The following is an 18,746-nucleotide window of genomic DNA, read 5'->3' on the forward strand; positions in this document are numbered from 1 at the left end:
GCACACTCCACTCCGCACGCGTCGCGTTCCCAATGCACCGCATCTCTGTTCGCGCTGGCCCTGCCCTCGCCAGCACGCCCCGGAACACCGACCAGCCCAACCATGGCGTTGCCACGACGCGCCGCGCGTCCTCGAGCCGCTTGAGCTCGTTCTGGCCGCGCCGCGCGTTGCCATCTCTGCATCTCTGCCCTGAACCCAAGGCTGCACCTTGACCCCACCGCCATGCTGCCCACGCCTGCCCGCGCCATGCCCTCGCCTTGCTCTGGCACGCCGCCGCAGACCTGGTTCACTGGCGACCTGCGAGCCTACACCGGCACCCCTGCCTCGCCACCACCGGCCCTGCTCTGCGCCACCGCGGGTTCGGCTACCCGAATCCCCGCGCGAGGGCTCGAATCGAGCCAAGCTTGAGCCCTAACCCGTGCCCTCACCTCACCGTAGCTTGACTGCCGTCGACGAGCCTCCGCCCCGCCGCCATGGAAGGAGCCAAGCCGCCACCTTGAAGAGGAGGAAGCCCTTCATCTCGTCGCGCCGCTGGACTACCTCTACGGAGCTCCGTCGCTATGAAGCCCAATGTGCCTCTGCCTTTGTTTCCCCGTCTCACCACCTTGCCTCCGCCCTTGTCCTCGGGCCGCCGTGCCGACCATCACTGCCTGGGGGAGGAGCTTCATCAAGCTAATCCAGACCCCGCGCGCGCCAATCCCGAACCTCGACCTCGCCACGGGATGCCGGACCGCCTCACCACCTCAACTCCGCCTCGCCGACGAACCGGAGCCGCTTCGTCGCCACCACTGAATCCCGACGGGCCTAACCAACGCGGAAGGAAGTAGAGGAACAGAGGAAAAGAGGAGAAGATAGAAGAGACGCCGCCATGTGGGCCATCCCCGTCAGCCAAAGGGAGAAAAGAGAAGAGGAAAGAAGACGGGCCGCTTTCGGCCAGCAGACCCGAAGCCGAGCCGGCTTTTTTGTCCCTTGCCGCCCGAGCCAGCCTGTGAAGCCGCAGGCCGAGCTAGCCCTCTTCACGAGCCGAGCCGCCCATCAGTATGAGCTGAGCCTTTGTTGGGCCGCTTGTATGCTTCCGGCATGTTAAACCTTTACCCCTTTTTTCCTTTTTCCTTTCTGGTTTAACCTTACACGCGGGCCCCACATGTAAGCCTCTGGTGAGAGACTGACCCGTGGGCCCCACTGACTTGCGGACCCGCTAACCCGGTTGACCAGTCAACGGTCAACATTGACTTGGTCAACCGGACGTCAGCAGGGCCCACTGCTGACGTCAGCAGAGCTGACCCCAAGGTGAGGTCATGGAGACGTCATGCTGACGTCATCATGCCACATGGCACGCTCTGGTGCTGCCATGTGTCACCTCCGTGTTTTTCCTTTTTTGATAATTATTTATTAATTCCAGAAAATGCTTTAACCGTAGAAAATTCACAGTAATTCAACCGGAGCTCCGAAAAATATGAAACCAGTTTCATAATTCTTCTAAAATCATGATCTACGCGTTAGAATAGGCTTTGTTGTGAGTTGGATATCTTTTGAGCCTGTTTTGTGCATCCTTGCACTTTGGCCCCTGTACTTATACGTAATTACGATTAGGTTCTTACAAGGAGACGTTGACCGACTACCCCGACACCCGGAGAATCCAGATGGACGTACTCGAAGACCAGAAACCCCTGGAGGAACAGGAAGACTACGAAGACCTATCAGGTTCACGCCCGTCCGCGATTGAATACCTATTAGGCATTGCTTGCTAGATACGCTACGCTCCCAAATTGAGTGTGATGAGATGAGCTTGCATAGCCATTTATTTACCGTATTCCATGTTCCCGTACTTAGATGTGAATTGTTGTATGCTATTGCTTCTATGAGTGAGATTGGGTAAGGGAATTTATGATATGATAGTCCTTGCTTGCTTGAAGATGCCACCACATATATGGGAGTTGGTGATTAGGTTACAGCGGGGGCGAGCGGACCCTTTTTCTCTGATCTTTGGATAGAGAGCCGGAGATTGTGTGTTGGGCACGATTCTGTGAGCACCTGTGATGGGTGACGGGCACCTGTGGCGGGTGCTAGATTGTTCCCGTGGGAACATAGTAGAGGTGTAGTTTTAGAGGAGATACTTGTAATGGGTATCGATTGCAGACCGTGTTGACGGAATGCCAACTTGGACGAAGACGCTCGCCTCGGCTGGATGAAGGACTTGACTTTGTGGCCCTAGTGACGGAACTATGTCAAACGTGCACACCACTTATCCTTTATGAGGGGGGACCCAGCCCGAGCTAGCTATGCGCGGCACCATTACTGCAGGAGGATAGTGTTTCAGTGTCAGGGGGAGAGGGCAGGAGCCTATCGCCCCTGATCGCAGGATCCATAGAGATTCCATTCTAGATAGCTTCAAAGCCCCAGGCGACCTTCTGCTGGAGGACGCGCCCAGACCAGGAGTAGGATGGTGCCGTAGACGTTAGTTTCGTTGACTGGTGCCTCGGAGAAGGTCGGGTCGCTCCTGGCCGGATTCGTGGCGAGTGCGTACAGGTGTACAACCCCTGCAGGGTGAAAACTATACGTATAACCGCATACTCGGTCATATACAACTCTGGATATAGCCCCACAAATGTAGTTAGAACCACATACACTTTTCTACCTCCCTCTAGTACCACTTTCCTGCTCGGATAGCAGCTGAGGTGCGGGGAGAGGGAGTTCCCGCACCGAAACAGGGTTGAGATAGTTGTAGTGGAAGATAAGAGACCAGGAGTCCGGGGATGCCGGAGCTGCCCGCGTTGAAAGGTGACTTGGATGACATATATATTGCTTGCATAGGAAAACATAGACTATCCTTGGTATTATTCTTATACCGTTTGCATCCACATAAAGCTTGCATACGGATGGTGACGTGAACCTATCCCGTCCTTGGGGATAGCCTGATAGATGCAGGATCCGAGTGAAGGAGTTGACAGGATGACAAGGAAAGCAGATGTGAAGGATGGCCCGAGCTACACTCCGAGCAGCCTGTGGAGAGAATTCATGAAGATGAAGTTGCCCAGAAGACTAGATACCATTTCCGCTTTCTGTTTGTTTTCTTTTAGCCCAAGCGGCTTGTACTCTGAGATTCGTAGTATAATCCTTCGGATTATGTAATAAATAAACTCATGTGATGTTGTAAATGCGAGATATGTCTGTGACGCTCAATTGAAATGAGATCTGTATGTGATAGCTACTGATCCAGGGACTATCACGACGATACAGAGAGTCAGGTTCGCCTTTCGGGAACCCCGTCTGTTTCACACTGCCAGCTGCTGACATCTTCTGCAGGATGCAATTCATCATAAACATAAAGTCAGAAACTCGGGTTCACACAATTTATTAAAAACAGAAGCATAATGGAAACAAAAATAACACTAGTCATGGTTCTTACGGTTAAAAAGAAACTGAAATAACAAAAATAATATTCTAGAAATATTACGAACACTAGAACACAATTCTCTTGACCGCATTTAATATAATATAAATGAAATACATAAGCATCAACAAATCTACATCTAAATAATTACTAATTATTAATAAAATCTCTAGACCTAATGCTACTGTAATGTATTAGACCAACAGAAAACAAAAGGATAATACATAAGCATCTACAAGTACTAAGTACGAACCCTAGAGATTGAGGAAGGCTCTGGCCAGACTTCAAGCTGCTGGCCTTGGATGCTGGTGGTTGGGGAAGCCTCTTAGGGTCACCAAGTACCATGTCCTTGGTGGACGATGCTTGTGGAGCTTTCTTCTTCTTCTCGGGCGGAGGTGGAGGAACTGGAACCTTGGATCCAGTGGAGCGGCAGCTTTCCTTGCCTCAGTTCAACCTGGATGCGGCGGCGTGCGGTCGGAGTCATCGTCCCTTGATGGAGGGACATCTGGGGCCAGTAGAGGAAGACCAACACGGCAACGGCAAGCCGGCAAGGGTTAAGAAGTCGAGATTCGAGAGAGGGTGAGGGGGAAGAAGGGATTCATCGGTCATTACTGGTGCATCCCGAAGCCTCCATGGAGCGGCGGCGAAGCGGCGCTAAGGCCTGCGCGATGACGGCGCGGCGCTAAGGGGGTGGGGGAGTACTGGAGCCGTGGATGAACCGATGGAGAAGGGGACGACTGGTTTTGGTCAGGTGCGGCGTGCGGCCAGGAGGAGGAGGGGCTGCCTGGAACTTGAGAGCTAGGGTTTTCAAGATTTATATAGCAATGACTTTGGACTTGAGCAAATTTTCTCTATTGGGCTTCTTTTGGCTTGTGGGTGTGCAAGTACTCAGGTGACCCGACGGGAATCGAGGACGGGGACGCAGGAAATATTCCCTAATGGATGAAACAGGATCGGGGCACCATCCTTACCTGCAAGCCAGCGCGCAGTGTGACGGGCGCTGCTGGGGTCACCCAGCAGACTTGTCACACTAAGCATCTCCTACTCTAGATTTCATGTTTTGGACCTAAACTGGTCAACAAATCGGTCCGTATGTGTAATCTAGTTTAAGCAATATAAAAAATTTGTTCCGAAAAAAATTATTTCAAAATTAAACTTTATGTGATGATTTGACTGGCAGACACCGGTGGCTCTTAATATTTGGACGGCGCGACCGTCAGAGACAGCACGCGCGCCAGCCAGCGGCCGGCCAGCCACGTGGGCCACAGGGCAGGCGGCCCACGAAGCACGCAGACTTGAGCCTGGCGATGGCGCTAGCAGGCTGCTCGGCTCGGCCTGGCAAGGGCGCATGGGAGCGCGGTTTTTTATTTTTTATATTTAAAAAAAATTAAAATTTCAAAAATATAAGTCGGTTTTGGAAAATTTCAAAAATATACCCCGGTCGCCCTATGGGGGGGGCGACAGGGCTCAAATGTAATCTTTTTTTCTTCAAATTTGCAACGAAGTCCCTGGAGAAAAAAAAAGAGGGGGCCTGTCGCCCCCCCAACGGGCGACAGGCCCCTGTCGCCCGTTGGGGGGGCGACAGGGTCCTGTGTTTTAAACCCTGGCCAACAAAGCCTATTGAATTGCATAAAATTGCTCCAGCGTCCGAAGATTTATTGTGATATATTTGCAGAAGGATTTGGAAATCGAGTTCGAATTATCATGAAATTTACGGAAGGTGTCGGATGTCAATTTTGGTGGGCGATGCGGCCTCTAAAGGATGACACTAGAGAAACTACTTTTCATTTGATTTCGAATTATAAACTTTTTTGTCAGCGCGGATGTCTGGTAGATGCAGATTTCACGTTGATTTACACAAACCTATAATGATTAGAAACTAAAAACGAGATCTCGAAGCAATTCGGACGATTTCGATTATCATTTATTTGTACTTATTAGTTACTTCTACCAATAGAGCTTAGAAGTTCGAAGTAATAATTTCTTGGTTGATTGTATCCTTAACCATTTCTTTTTTTTGACACGAGGAACTCAACATGAATCCACTAATTGCTGCTGCTTCCGTTATTGCTTAAACCCTGGCCACCATTCGCCGCCATTCCCTTTGTCATTTGAGCCTAAAAATTCAGAAAAAAAGAGAGGGGTGAGGAGAAGAAAAGCGGCGAAACTCTGCCGAATTGCGTACTCCTGATCTACAGGTAACTTAAAAGTACACATGTAATTAATATAACGATAAGAAATAAGAACTAAGAAATGCATTACGTAATGTGAACCACCAAATTTTACATCATAATACAACGATAATGAAACACACATCACACATGCAGTGGCATGTCAGAACCCGTTGCAAACTACGGTAAACAGATTCCGAACTAACCTAACATGCCTTAGGTAATTTAAAAAAACAGAATAAACACAATGATGCAGCATGTCACTAGCACTAGGGTAGTCCTAGTAGCCGTACCCCCACGTAGCAAACTGCGTTGAGCCTTCTCCGCAGTATCCACCCATTGCAGGTGGTGCAGGCAGTGGTGCCGGAGGCGCATGGCCCTTCTTCTTGTGACAAGGGCAGTTGCAGTAAGGAATAGTGCATGGTTCATCCTGTGAACCGGCTGCATTGCTGATATCATCAACTTCGTCGTCTTTGTTACCCTCGCTCACTTCCTCATAATGGTTCACCTTACATTCCAAATCAAAGATCTTTATCTGGAGGTACTTGATGAACTCCTGAACAGAATCAATTGGTGCAGGATCTACCCACCTAGTAAAACCACAGTTTTCTGGTGCATCGGAAGACTGCAAAACAAATTCCATGTAAGGTGTCTCATTGAAGATAAAGAAATGAAACAACCGAGTATTACCCATGCGTGTGGACATTTAAAGAAACGCCGACCGCCATCCATCCCGTCGGTGCACATCTGCACTAAGCAGTCCTCACCATGTCTGCATTTTGGCCATGGTTCTCTACGGTTATCGTATTGTCGAAGAGGAGTTTCATTGGTAAATTCACTCTTGTGCTGTGGCGGAAACTCAAACACTGGTTCCGGAAAAGAATCAGGTCCAAGAGGCCCCTCCCATATTATGGGGTCTCCCTTTCTTCCCCCTTTTCCTTTCCCAAAACCATAGTAATTCTTCCCGCTAGACCCACCTCCAAACATTGGGTATACAATGAAGTTTGATGTTTGAGTTGTGCTGGGAGTTCACAAACTTGGGAGTATTTATAGGCGCACAAAGATCTAATACCCGGAGTGTGGAGTGTAAATGCACCTAAAAAACCTACATGACAACACAGTGAAGAGGCTAGCTGACCTAACACTGAAAAGGCTATATTCGATTCTCGAAATGACTACTCGATGCATCTCTGTGCATGCAGACTCACAGCACTGCATTACTGCCGCTCGGTCGATCGCGCCTAGATGCCGCCTTCCCCACTACACGCCACCGACCTTCGCTGTAGAATGACAGATCCGTCGTCCTTGCCAGAGAGACTGCTTTGAAGGTGAGCTGGTGTGGTTGCCGTGTTGTCACATCTTTTTGAAATGTTGGAAGAGCACTGCTATTGGGTTGTCGTCTTTTGTCACGTATGTCTGGGCAAAGAATGCGACATTTGGGAAACCCGTGATCGCCGTGCTGAGCAGTGGCAACCTGTGATCTCGTACTCGCAGCTAGATACACTATGGTTCCTATTTTGAGCTATTCGAGCTTTTTAGCAGCAGACCCTGATGTATTTCTTAGTTCTTAATTCTTATCGTTATATTAATGTGTGTTTTTTAGTATTCTAGTGACATGAAAAGCTCCGAAAATATTAAGGAAAAGTTCAAAGATTTCATAGACTCCCGGCTACAACTGCAAATTAATGGTAAAGGCTACAACACACAGAGTTAAGCTCTCAACTTAAAACACAAACAACTAATTGCAGTGGCATGTGCACGCGACAAGATAATTTCTTGTTGCATCTAAACCTACCATGCCTTATGGAATGTAAAATGCCGGGATTACATGGTACTACTCTACTGAGTGCACCTAGGATATTTGCCCTTCCTAATTGCTTCGGGCCCGGCTTCCTTCGCACGACGTGCCCTCTCTCGCTTTCTCTCCCTGTCAGCTTCACGTTCGGCCGCCGCCTTACGATCCACCTCCTCCATCCTCTTGCGGATCTCTTCTTGCTCTTTGTTGCGCTTCTCCTCTTGCTGTTCCTCGTGCTTCATTCGGCGCCAACATTCTGCAGCCCATCTTGCTTTTTGTTCCACAATGTCCTTTGCCTGCTGCGGCTGCACGGTGTCGAACCACTGCATAAAATCACAAAGAGGCGGAGGAGACTTTGTCCAACACAAGTTAGAATCATAACTCAATGTTAGGTCATATAGAAAAATAGCGTGTGTTGTCCTGCTACCTTGGCCCGGTCTTTGCCATATCGCTTAGGTGGATCATATTCGTAGTTCTCACACATAAAGAACCTCATGCCGTAGTCATCTCCTAAAACCTCAGATTGCATGAACTTGCATAACAAAATGCAGAAGCACATTGGCACATCAATTCCTTTGGGTACGGTGGCTTTACACTTGCTCCACGGAATGTAGGTTGATCCTGACGAAGACATTGGCGCTATAGTGTGGTGCGCCAAATAACAAACCATAATTTAAGCAATGCACATATCATATACCAAATCGATGCGTGAAAATATAGGTACTGTTATAATTCTATTGTCTTATACTGCAATATCAATAAGGTACTATCATAATTCTATTCTAATGTATAATTATTTTATTTGAAAAAGTCTGTAATAGTACTCAAATTGTAATACTAAACCAGTGTTCTAAAGCACCAAATCTAATTCAGCTAATCTGCTAATTAAATTAAATTGTTATACAATATCAACGAATTTATACGAAAGTTACCGGTAGATCACAAGTGCGGAATTCGGCAGAGCTTCGCTGCTTCCCTTCTTCTCACCCTTCTCTTTTTTCTGGATTTTTTTTATTTTTTGAGGTCAAATGAGAGGAGGGAATGAGGGGGAGGCCTTATATAGGCGGGCTGACCCGGTCGCCCGTGGGGGGGGGGGGGCGACAGGACCCCCCCTGTCGCCCGCAGGAGGGGCGACCGCCCCCCTGGCAGGCCCACTGGCCTGTCGCCCCTGGGGTGGGCGACAGGGGCCTGTCGCCCGTTGGGGGGGCGACAGGCCCCCCTCTTTTTTTTCTCCAGGGACTTCGTTGCAAATTTGAAGAAAAAAAATTACATTTGAGCCCTGTCGCCCCCCCATAGGGCGACCGAGGTATATTTTTGAAATTTTCCAATACCGACATATATTTTTGAAATTTTAAATTTTTTTTAAATATAAAAAAGAAAAAACCGCCATGGGAGCGCAGGCCGGCACCAAGCCAGTGCGTGGCCCAAGCAGGAGCTCCTAATCGCGGACGAGCGGCAGCAGGCCGAGCGGCAGCTTCATGCGCTGCCCAAGTACGAAGGTTTATTTATTCGGTTATTCCTCTTTCTCCCTCGTCCATGATTAAATAAATTGGCCGGCAACGGTACTGCTTGTTGCAGGGCTTTCCTTGCTGGAGATTTTATCGATGTGCTAACCTAATTGTAAATTCGTGAATGTCAGGTGATACGGAAACCGTTTGAGAATATTTTGTCTGGCGTAGCGCTGGCGTTGGCATTGGTATTTGTCTCTGTTAGTTGCATGCATGCTTAATTAGCTTGTGATAATTATTACTTGTCATTACAAATTCCTAGAAATATTTTGCATGCTTATTTGACTTGTGTTGATCAACTACAACAGCTTCTCTAAAAGAAATTGGATAGCTAAAAATGACCAAACCAGAGTATAAACTAGATCCAACAGCTTGTTCATTTGCCCATCCTCGTTGTCTGGTTAGCTGTCCCCTGCCACTCATGAGCCATTTTTGTCTCGGCACCTCGCTTCGCTATCTGGCCACATCCTCTCTCCTTCCTCCCGACCAAGGAGGTCGGTCTCGCCCCGCCATGCCCGTCGTCAATCCCGCCACACCCCGCCATGCCCGCCGCCAGCCTGAGCTCGCACCTCGACCGCATCTCACCATGCCCGCTGCCCCCGCCATGCACGCCGCCACGCCTGGACGCGCCCACGGCCATGCCCGCTGCCAGCCCGAACTCACACCTCGGTTGCCGCACCCGCCATGCGTGCCGCCGATCGGCTCCCTCCCGCCGACCATGGCCACCGCCCCCTCTATGATGGTCCAGGTTTTTAAATATTCATTTTAGGGTAATTAGCATCAAATCATGCATCATTAAATAGGAAACCTTGAATTAATGCATGTGTATGCATGAATGTCTATGTATATGTGTGTCCGTATGCATTTGAAAACAGGAGAGAAAACTTAAATAACTTTTAAAATGATGCAAGTTTGCATCTGAAATTGAATTGACATATCACTAACATCATGATAAACCAAAGTCTAGTTGATGTCAAGGGGAGAAAATAAAATTTTACACATGAAATGACGAGTTCCTCAAATCAAAGTTATTAAATATTTAAAATATCTTTCAAATTGAAACAAACGGGTTTAAAAATGAATTTCAAACCGTTGCTTAAATGGAGTTTTGCCCAAAACCAATGTTATAGGTTTTCGAATGGCGAACAACTTTCGTGTTCAAAGTTTTTCGAGTTGCTACACAAAAATGGGAGAAAAAGTTGATTTCTGAAGCATATACGATATTTTCAAATGCATTCAAGTTTCAATTTTTATCTTTCAAACCAGTGTTCAAATGAAAAAGTGCCTAAAACAAAAGTTGTAGATCTCGAAATTTTGAACAAATTTGGTATTCAAGAGTTTTTCTTTTGAGGCCAAGAAGAAGGAGAAAAATTGAGTTTACAAAAGGAAATTTTGAACTTCGAGTTATTTACAAAAATTACCCTCACTCCCTCTCTCTTCTTCCTCTGTTTTCTCCCTCCCTCACGCCGTTCGCCGTCGGTGCGCTGGCGTTGGCCACCTTGCCGGTCACGCACTGCACCCTGGCCAAATCCGCCTCGCGTGCCCCCGGTATAGCCCAAAACCTCTCGCCCTGGCACCTCCTTCGCGCGACTCGCGTCCTCGATGCCTGGTGACGTGCCACGCTGCCCGCGCCGTCGTCAACGGTCGTCACCTCGCGCGTCGCTCTCCTTGGCCACCTAGCCCTCCCCCAGGCAGCACACCCGTGCCCAACTCGTCCTGCTCCTCATGCCCAGCGCCACACAAGGGGCCGCGACCCCCCCCCCCCCCCCCCTCTGCTTGCCCCGGAGCTCGCCATGAGCCATGGCATCGCCGCCGCCCATGGCCTCCATGCGGAGCCCCCACCTCCGCCCTCTCCCCGACCAAGCTGACCCGACCATGGGCTCCCCCTCGCGCCGGTGAAGCTCCCAGGACCGAGCCCGCCCCGAATCGGCCGCCGGAACATCGCCGCCGCCGCTCACCGCCGCTCTGAACGCCGCCGCCGGGCACGTCCACGGTGAACCCCTCCCTCTGCGCTGATTCCGACCGAGCTGAGCCTCCAGCGAGCTTCCCCGAGCTGCGGTGAACATCCCCGGCACACCCCCAGCCCGAGGTCATCGCCGGAGCACCCCGGCTGCCGCGCAGCACCACCGCCGGTCGCCGGTGCCCGCGGCGAGCCCGCCTCCGGCCGTCCCAGCTCGCGCCGAGCACACCCCTAGGTAACTCTTGGCCCCCTCCTTTTCCCCCACATCTCCCTCGCCGCCGGCGAGCAAACACACCGGAACTCCGGCTGCCCGACCCTCCTCTGCTCTGCAAGTCCGGCCAGGGACCTCCCTGCAAAGAAAACAAAAGTTCCAGGGGTTAGTTTGCAAAATGTACATGAACTTCAAACAGCAAATTTTGAAAATTCATATAAAATCGTAGAAAAATCATAAAAATTCATTCTAAAATGTTTTGGAATACTTAGATCAAAACCTACAACTTTTGTTACATCCACTTTTGATTTTGACCAATAGTTTTATCTCTAGATTAAATATTGGTTTAATCCATATTTGTATGTATCTCAAGTTCTACCCATGATCTTTAGCTTATATTTGGAAAGTGTGCTACACCCTAGATGAATAGATTACTGTAAAAATTTGAGTACATTTTGACAAATCTAGCTATAGGTTTCATTAGATCTTGGTTTATGCCTATGTTAAATAGAGTTAAATCCACAGGGTTCTATATTAGTTTTCTTGATCTGAAATTTTTACAAAAGCCTTACCATTGTTTCTAGATGGTATAGAAAAATTTTGGTAATTTTTATTAATGTATAACTAGTCCTTTTGATTTATTCACCAATAAACATTGTAAATCAAAAACCCTAGTTTCCTTCATTAGAAAAATATCATATTTTCTTTACTAGAGCTTTCCCTTGAGTACATAATCATGAAAGTAAAGTTTGAGCCCCTGAAACTTAGTATAATTGCTTGTATGACTTAAACTTGATTAATGTAGCGATCACTTGTTTTATTTTTCATGCCTTGTGTACTGATCTTTTAAATCTGAAAAATTTATAGTAATCTCATCTTAGGATAGTCAACGTTCAGTTAAATTTTCACTACCATTAATTGCACTATTTGACCTATACAATTTAACCTTTAGTTAGGAGGAACTTTATTGTTGGATTAGTCTTTGTTAAGGTGCTGATGTTACATGAGTTAGTAAGATTTTGAAACCCACCCCGTTCTTTTATGAACTAAATTGTGTTAAATAACTACTCTATAAATGACTGCCCAGGAGATGTTAATTAAGAAGTTTCACATCCAAACTCACATCATGTTGGACTACAACTTTATCGTGAAGGAAAAATAATAAAACCTAAATCGCGAAACAACTCGGAACTTTGCATTCATACATATGCATTGTTGCATTTCATTTAGGTACGATAGATGGACCACGTGAAGGATGTGACGTTGGAGCCGAGCCAGAAGACGGTGAATGGTGGACACGTCTAGAAGACGGACAGATGGATCCCGATGTGCACGACCGAAGGAAGATGCTCGCCGAGCAATTATCTTCTAACTAACACTGACCTAGTGTTAATTCCAGGCAAGCCCCGGAGCATGTCCTATCTATTTTAAATTTATGCAACTTATTATTTCTATCTACTTGCGCATTTAAGTTTAAAGGAGTTGCTTGGAACCTTAGCTACATGATTCCTAGGTACCTATGCTTGAACACTAGTATGTGTAGGTCGCTAGGTGGCTAGGCTAATGGTTCGGTAGAAGTCGAGTGATTTCCTGTCACTCGCGAGAATTATAGGAGTTGAATGTTTACTACATACTGCAACTATAAAGCTCATGGGCGGGGTTGTGGTCATAGTCACAAAGTTTCTGGGTCGACCGGGTCGAGGAACGGGGTCGAGGATCGAGGGTCGTCACTTTATAAAATTGTGGTACGAAGGAGGTATACCTCTGTGGAACGATAAATTATTATGTGGAACGTGACCCTGATTCATCCGGGTCGATATTTTCGGGTCGATGCGTCTTTAAAAAGACAAAAACTATATATGTGCTACTAATGAAGAAACTAATCTGCACAAACATATAAGAAATGTATAAAAAGAGTACATTTAGACCATAGTACACGTACTCGGCTCATTATCTAACAAAAACCACACCCTTAACCTTCTTATCCCAATTAAATCTGCTAGTAATGGGGCTGCGACCCCTCTCAAACCGGGACGCGATCCAATCTTGAATGGGACACTGACCCACTTTGACCCCGACACTCGAATCGAAACGGCGTTCCCGGGTCGTGGGACGAGGCATCGACCCCGAATCCTGTGACTATGGTTGTGGTACTCGTGATACCCCATCTGTTTAGTGAAAATGGATAAGGCCGCAGTGTGTGGTAGTGGTGGTTAAGCTTTTGAACGTACTAACCACATGCCGAGAAATATGGTAATCGGTAAGCTTAAGTACCTGATCGGCTCGGCGAGTTGACTTCTCCCTCACCCTCTTTGAACGTTGTTCTCATGCGGCCACATGCGGGTGCAAAGAGGCTCACGACCCGACACGACCCGATGTACTGGGCGTGGATTCTTGTAGTCGAGGTAGGTGACCCTGATCCACAACCCGGAAAGAAAGGGGAAAAGTCGTGTGGGTGACTTGGTTCCCATACGTGTGTGTTAGGTCTGCCTGGCCAGGTTAACAAATTCGATTCGAATCGTCCGCTTCTCACGGTTTGGGACTGCTTAACCCTTTTGCCACATAGAGTAAGAAGTGAAAGATGATGATGATGAATATGGTTGGTTGGATGATGAAAGATAATTGTTTCTCACCATGTATGCTATTGGATAGATGCTCACCTAGAATGGTTAATTGAACTTGAATTTGGAAGCTAAAACCTGAAATTAAGGATCTACTATTTACTGCTTTTCGGCAAAACAAACCCCTCAAGCCAAAAGTCTTGCATGTCTAGTTTAAGGACTAAGTATACCCTTAGTCGGGTAAGCCTTGCTGAGTATTAGTATACTCAGCCTTGCTTGTGACTTTGTTTTTCAGGTGGTACATCGGAGGTTACGGTTGACGTCATGTACGGGCTTCATCATGACGTCTGGTTTCGACGCTAGATTATCATTCGTTTTCCGTCAAACTTGAACTCTGTTGTCTTTTTATAAATTCAAACTCGGTTTGTAATAATAGTTCATTTTCATACTCTGCTCTGTAAAATTTGTGGAATGTTGCATTCTCTGGATTGCTTTGTCGATCCTGTTTCAAGTGGTTTAATCGGGATTCTACCCGACAGCAATGCCTGATTACTCCGTTTTAAGTACGTGTTAACCCTAGTTGCCATTTCGGTGATGGTTAGCGCACTTAACCCGGATTAATTTAGGTGGGGCTGCCACACCCTCCCTCTCAATGCCGCCCCATTTCCACTGCGTACCCAGTGCCGCCACCCTGCTCATTGAGTTCGCGCCGCCACCCTCTCTGCGCCGGTGCCGACCGCGGTCGCCGCACCTGCCACCGGCGGCGACGTGCCTTGGCCAAGGCCAGACTGGCCCACTTGCACAGAGAGAGAGAGAGAGATTACTAGAAGGGTAGAACTGGTTGGGTGAAAAAGTATAGCTCAAGGAGGTCATCCCAATTTGGCCCATTTTATTTGGCTAGTTTGTTGGAAAAAAGAATAATATAGAGATGGGATCTTAGCTAAATGGCTAGTTAAAATGGAATTTGGCTAATGAGATTTGGAGAAGCCGTTGGAGTTGTTGTGGTAATCTTTGCATGCATAATTAAGAGGACTCTTTATAGTGATTAGTTATAATTTTTTGGTGAGATTCTTGATTGGTCTTTTGGACAAGCTGCGTGAGGAGCACCGGGTGCGGGTGCTTGCCCGCGGAGACGACGAGGCAGGCGTGGAGCTACGCGGCGTGAGCGGGGTTGGGAGGGGGGCGCACGGTGCAGCCGGCGGCATCTGTAAGCTTCACCGAGTTCCGGGAGGACGATAATACGAATGGCCATTTTTTCTAGGCACGTAGTGTAGTGAATGTTTATTTACCGTTATTTTTTCATCTGACGGATAAAATATTTTTTACTGTCATGGCCTAATGGCTGAGCTCGGAATGCACGAGCTCTAGAGTGAAGAGAAGATTAGTAATATATCTCCATTAAGCCAAGCAATGGTCCATTTCATCATAACTCACTAAGTGCCTCGATCAACTCTAATATCCACAAAACACAGCTCACAAACTGCTGTCACGCTCCCATATTTTGTAGTGAGTCGTACTAGGTTTCATTTGCTTCACGGCTTTCGCCACTACCATAAAACACAGCTCACCCTGGGCATAATTAATCGATAACCAAAAACCAATCTGAAATATCCGAAAACCGAACAGAAATATCCAAACGGGGAATGACTCCCCAACCATCGAGTAAAACATATGGTGCCATCAATCGATTTTTTGATCCAATAAGATGAAGCCACGTAACAATAGTACTTACCTAAATTCGAGCGACAAGAATATAAAAATCAATTGATTTTACCTACTGACCTAGGGAGGAGAAAAGTGACCCTGTCCATAAAAGACAAGAAGCCCGTTATCTACCATTTTTTTTTATTAGAAGTCTTCTTTTTAGAAGATTAGAAAGGCTAGTGACACAGACAGAACACGAATTTAAAAGTATACATAAATAGAAATTGATAATATGAAAACATACCTCATAATATAAAACATTTCAAATTCTTCTATTAAATTTCATTGATCCAACTGCAAAACACAGACAACTTCAATATTAAAATGACACCCTATAGTTCACATGGTTAGGTTCCTTGTAGTACAAATTGTTAATCACGGTCCGAGTCCTCGATATTAATGGAGCTTCTCTTGCAGCAGTAGGTGACGTGCCCACTCAAGATTTGCGGACCCAATCTCAAAGATGCTCGTAAGGGTACTATTATGTACTCTTATTCAAGTGTGAGTGTGCATGGTGTATGTAAGTGTCACCATCGGTTGTTATGTTAATCAAAATCTAAACAAAACGATCTGTTAACAAAAATTATTACAAGGAGGTTAAATTACAAGACATACGATGAATTTTATATAAGTCCAAGAGATTAAACCCTTTAATTTGATCTTAACAATACATGAAATCCATGTGTTAGTAAATAACGAATTCCAGCTCACCGATACCTCGGACTTACAAAACAATACAATTCTTTTTCAATAAATTAATAAACAAAGATATTACACCTTACATAAAAATACAAGAAAGTAAAAAGATTACACTACATCGTAAACAAGTATATATAACAACAAATCAAGTCAAGAGAAAAATGAAATTACGTAGAGTAGGAGCAAGAAGCAACAACGGTTGAAGTGGGGAAATGGGGTTTCTTTTGGATCTGATAAAGCGGCCCAGGTGTTGGCGTGTCGTCTTTTATTCAGGGAGACGAGTTCATGTGGGCCGAGTGACTGAAAACAACCGGGCTGGCCTCACATCGTCCATCCATCCTCACGGAGTGACAAAAAGGTAGGCTACAAAGTATAGAGGATAGAACACGCCACAAGCCCATAACATAGATCAAATGGACCAAAAAAAAATCGACTGATGCGTACAGCGGATTTTTACTGGAGCCTTGGGTAATCGCATTAGGACTTCCTATCCAAAACCGAAAAATTCGATCCTAGTTTTAACTAATCGAATTAATATCGTTTATTCGGTTCTGAACCTTGGGTAAAATAGAGGTCCAATAAGACGATAAACAGCCAGCCTAGCCCACTAACAAGCAGCTCAGCGCGCACCACCCGCCCCTGCCCGACTAACCCTAACTCCCTTGCCCGACTAACCCTAGCTCCCTCCTCAAATCCTATTGTTCCTCACCTCCTCACCATCAGTTCCTAGCCGTCGGCCGCCCGCCCTTCCGCCGCCCGTAGCACGCCCGCCCGCACGCTCATAGCCACACCACGATCACGTTCACTCCTGCCTCCCTCGCCGCGGCCTTCTGGCAGCCGTTCGATGGCGCCTGCAGGCGGCAGGCCGTCATTCCTTGGCTGAGCAGCGCGGGCGGTGCCTGCAGGCTGCTCGCCCAGCTCCCGCACGTGGTGGCGCTGCACCCGCCCTCCCTTGGCCACACGACGTGGGAGGCGATGTAGCCTGCTCACCCAGCACCCACCAGCGGCGGCGCGTGCTGGTCGCTCGCCGTCCAAGCACGCGCGCGGGAGGCGTGCCCACGTCCAGGTTGCCGGTCCCTCCCCTGATTCTCTTCGCGCGAGTTAAGCCGAGGCACAGTTCATGTGCTCCTCTCTCGATTTGTAGTCCGTGTTGAGTGGATCTGTGTTGAATTGATCCGTCTTTAGTCAATCTGTGTCGAATCGATCCGTCTTGAGTCGATCTGTGTTGAATCGATCTATGTGTGGATCGATCTGTGTTCGATTGATGTTGATCTCTTGATGCATCTTGTTTCAATTTGATGTATATATGCTTGAATCTATTGATTTTGTTTATGATTCATGGAGTAGTCGGTTACTTCGGTCATAACCGAAACCGAACCGAATTAACCGAATCCAAAATTTGTTCCAATTTTGTAGTAACCAAATTTATTGCAAAATTCCGAAGAACCAGTCAGTTCGGTTCGGTTAGACTGAACGCCCGGGCTGAAACATAACAACCCAATTAATTGACCTAGGATTGGAGGATGGATCCATGTGCAGCGCAATTTATGCATGAACAGCATCCATCTATCACCGATCAAAGACACAAGAGAAATCGATCCAAACTGCACGCACTTGGGTTCATACTCAGCAGCAGGACCTAGTGACAAGAGATCGAGCTTCATTCTTATTCTTTTTCAAGTACAGCAACTGTATACTATATATAACACACACACACAATTAAGCACGTACAGTCTTCGCTTCTGCAGCTTTTGATTCCAGAAGCGGCCGTGAATCCGGGCATGAAAACTTATGATGAGTACATACAACATATGTTACAACAGATTGCTTGGTCTTACTATACAGACCGGAAGAAGAATTCACAGAGATGTGCGTAGACGTCGTGCATGATCGTCAGGTCGCAGCTAGCAAGCAAGCCGCCCGGCCGCCAGCCCGCGCAGCAGCATCACATGACAGCGCAGGGGCCGTAGGGTTGGACATCCTCGTAGCACTTGTCCCGCTTGTAGCCGCGGCACTGGCACGGCGTCCAGGGCGGGCACGGGCACGGCGGCGGCGGAGGCACCGGACAGCATACCGGTGGGGGCGGACAGGCCGGACGAGGCGGTGGGCATGGTGGCGGCGGCGGCGGCTTGCAGGAGTGGCACTGGCAGGGGCGCGGCGGCGTAGGGCAGCTGGACGGACACGCCGGCGTAGGGTATGGGTAAGGGCACGGGTACGGATATGGGTACGGGATCAGCCTATCGCATGGGGTGGGGTCGGGCTTCTTCTTGCACTTGTCGGTGTCATCAATCGGCGGCAGCGGCGGCGGCGATGGTGGTCGCGGTTTCGGTAGCGGCGGCACGATCTCGATTTTGGTCACGAAACAGCCGGCCATGCACCGGAGCTTGCAGCAGAGCTCGATGGCGTCGAAGGGCCCAGTGACGACCACCTTCTCCTTCTCGTACACCACCTTCTCGAAGACGAACCCGCAACGCTCTGCGTGCAAGCGTGAGTGAGTGGGTGGGTCAACCAGCAGACTAAATTTGATGCGATTGTATTATCGGTAGCTCATGTGCCCAGGTCAGGTCACTCAACGTAACCTGACAAGTTGACAACCACGATCATCCAAGAGTTTATCTGACGGAAGAACATGGTCATCAACGACCTTGCTAGTGTCGATGTCATTAGCTAGTTTAATTTCTGCTACTGCGCGCCTTGGATGCAGCAGAGGATCTTCTGGATCCTGCTTCTGCAGCGGCAGCAT

The 18,746-nt window shown here is 47.8% G+C and overlaps 1 protein-coding gene across 1 annotated transcript; it reads right to left on the reverse strand.

Annotated features, from left to right (window-relative positions):
* Positions 1-17,948: 17,948 nt before the first annotated feature.
* On the reverse strand, positions 17,949-18,746 carry LOC120681088 (anther-specific proline-rich protein APG-like). Its single transcript, XM_039962632.1, has 2 exons — positions 18,599-18,746; positions 17,949-18,478 (listed from the first exon to the last, which is right to left on the reverse strand). The coding sequence occupies exons 1-2, from the start codon at positions 18,744-18,746 to the stop codon at positions 17,949-17,951; spliced, it is 678 nt and encodes a 225-aa protein (XP_039818566.1).

Source organism: Panicum virgatum, chromosome 7N, assembly GCF_016808335.1.
Source record: "Panicum virgatum strain AP13 chromosome 7N, P.virgatum_v5, whole genome shotgun sequence".
NCBI classification, from domain to species: Eukaryota; Viridiplantae; Streptophyta; class Magnoliopsida; order Poales; family Poaceae; genus Panicum; species Panicum virgatum.

Coding starts and splice junctions, on each gene's coding strand:
- LOC120681088 (XM_039962632.1), bottom strand. CDS start 18,746: ATGCTGCCGCTGCAGAAGCAGGATCCAGAAGATCCTCTGCTGCATCCA. Junction 18,479..18,598: donor TAAACTCTTGGATGATCGTG/GTTGTCAACTTG, acceptor GCTTGCACGCAG/AGCGTTGCGGGTTCGTCTTC.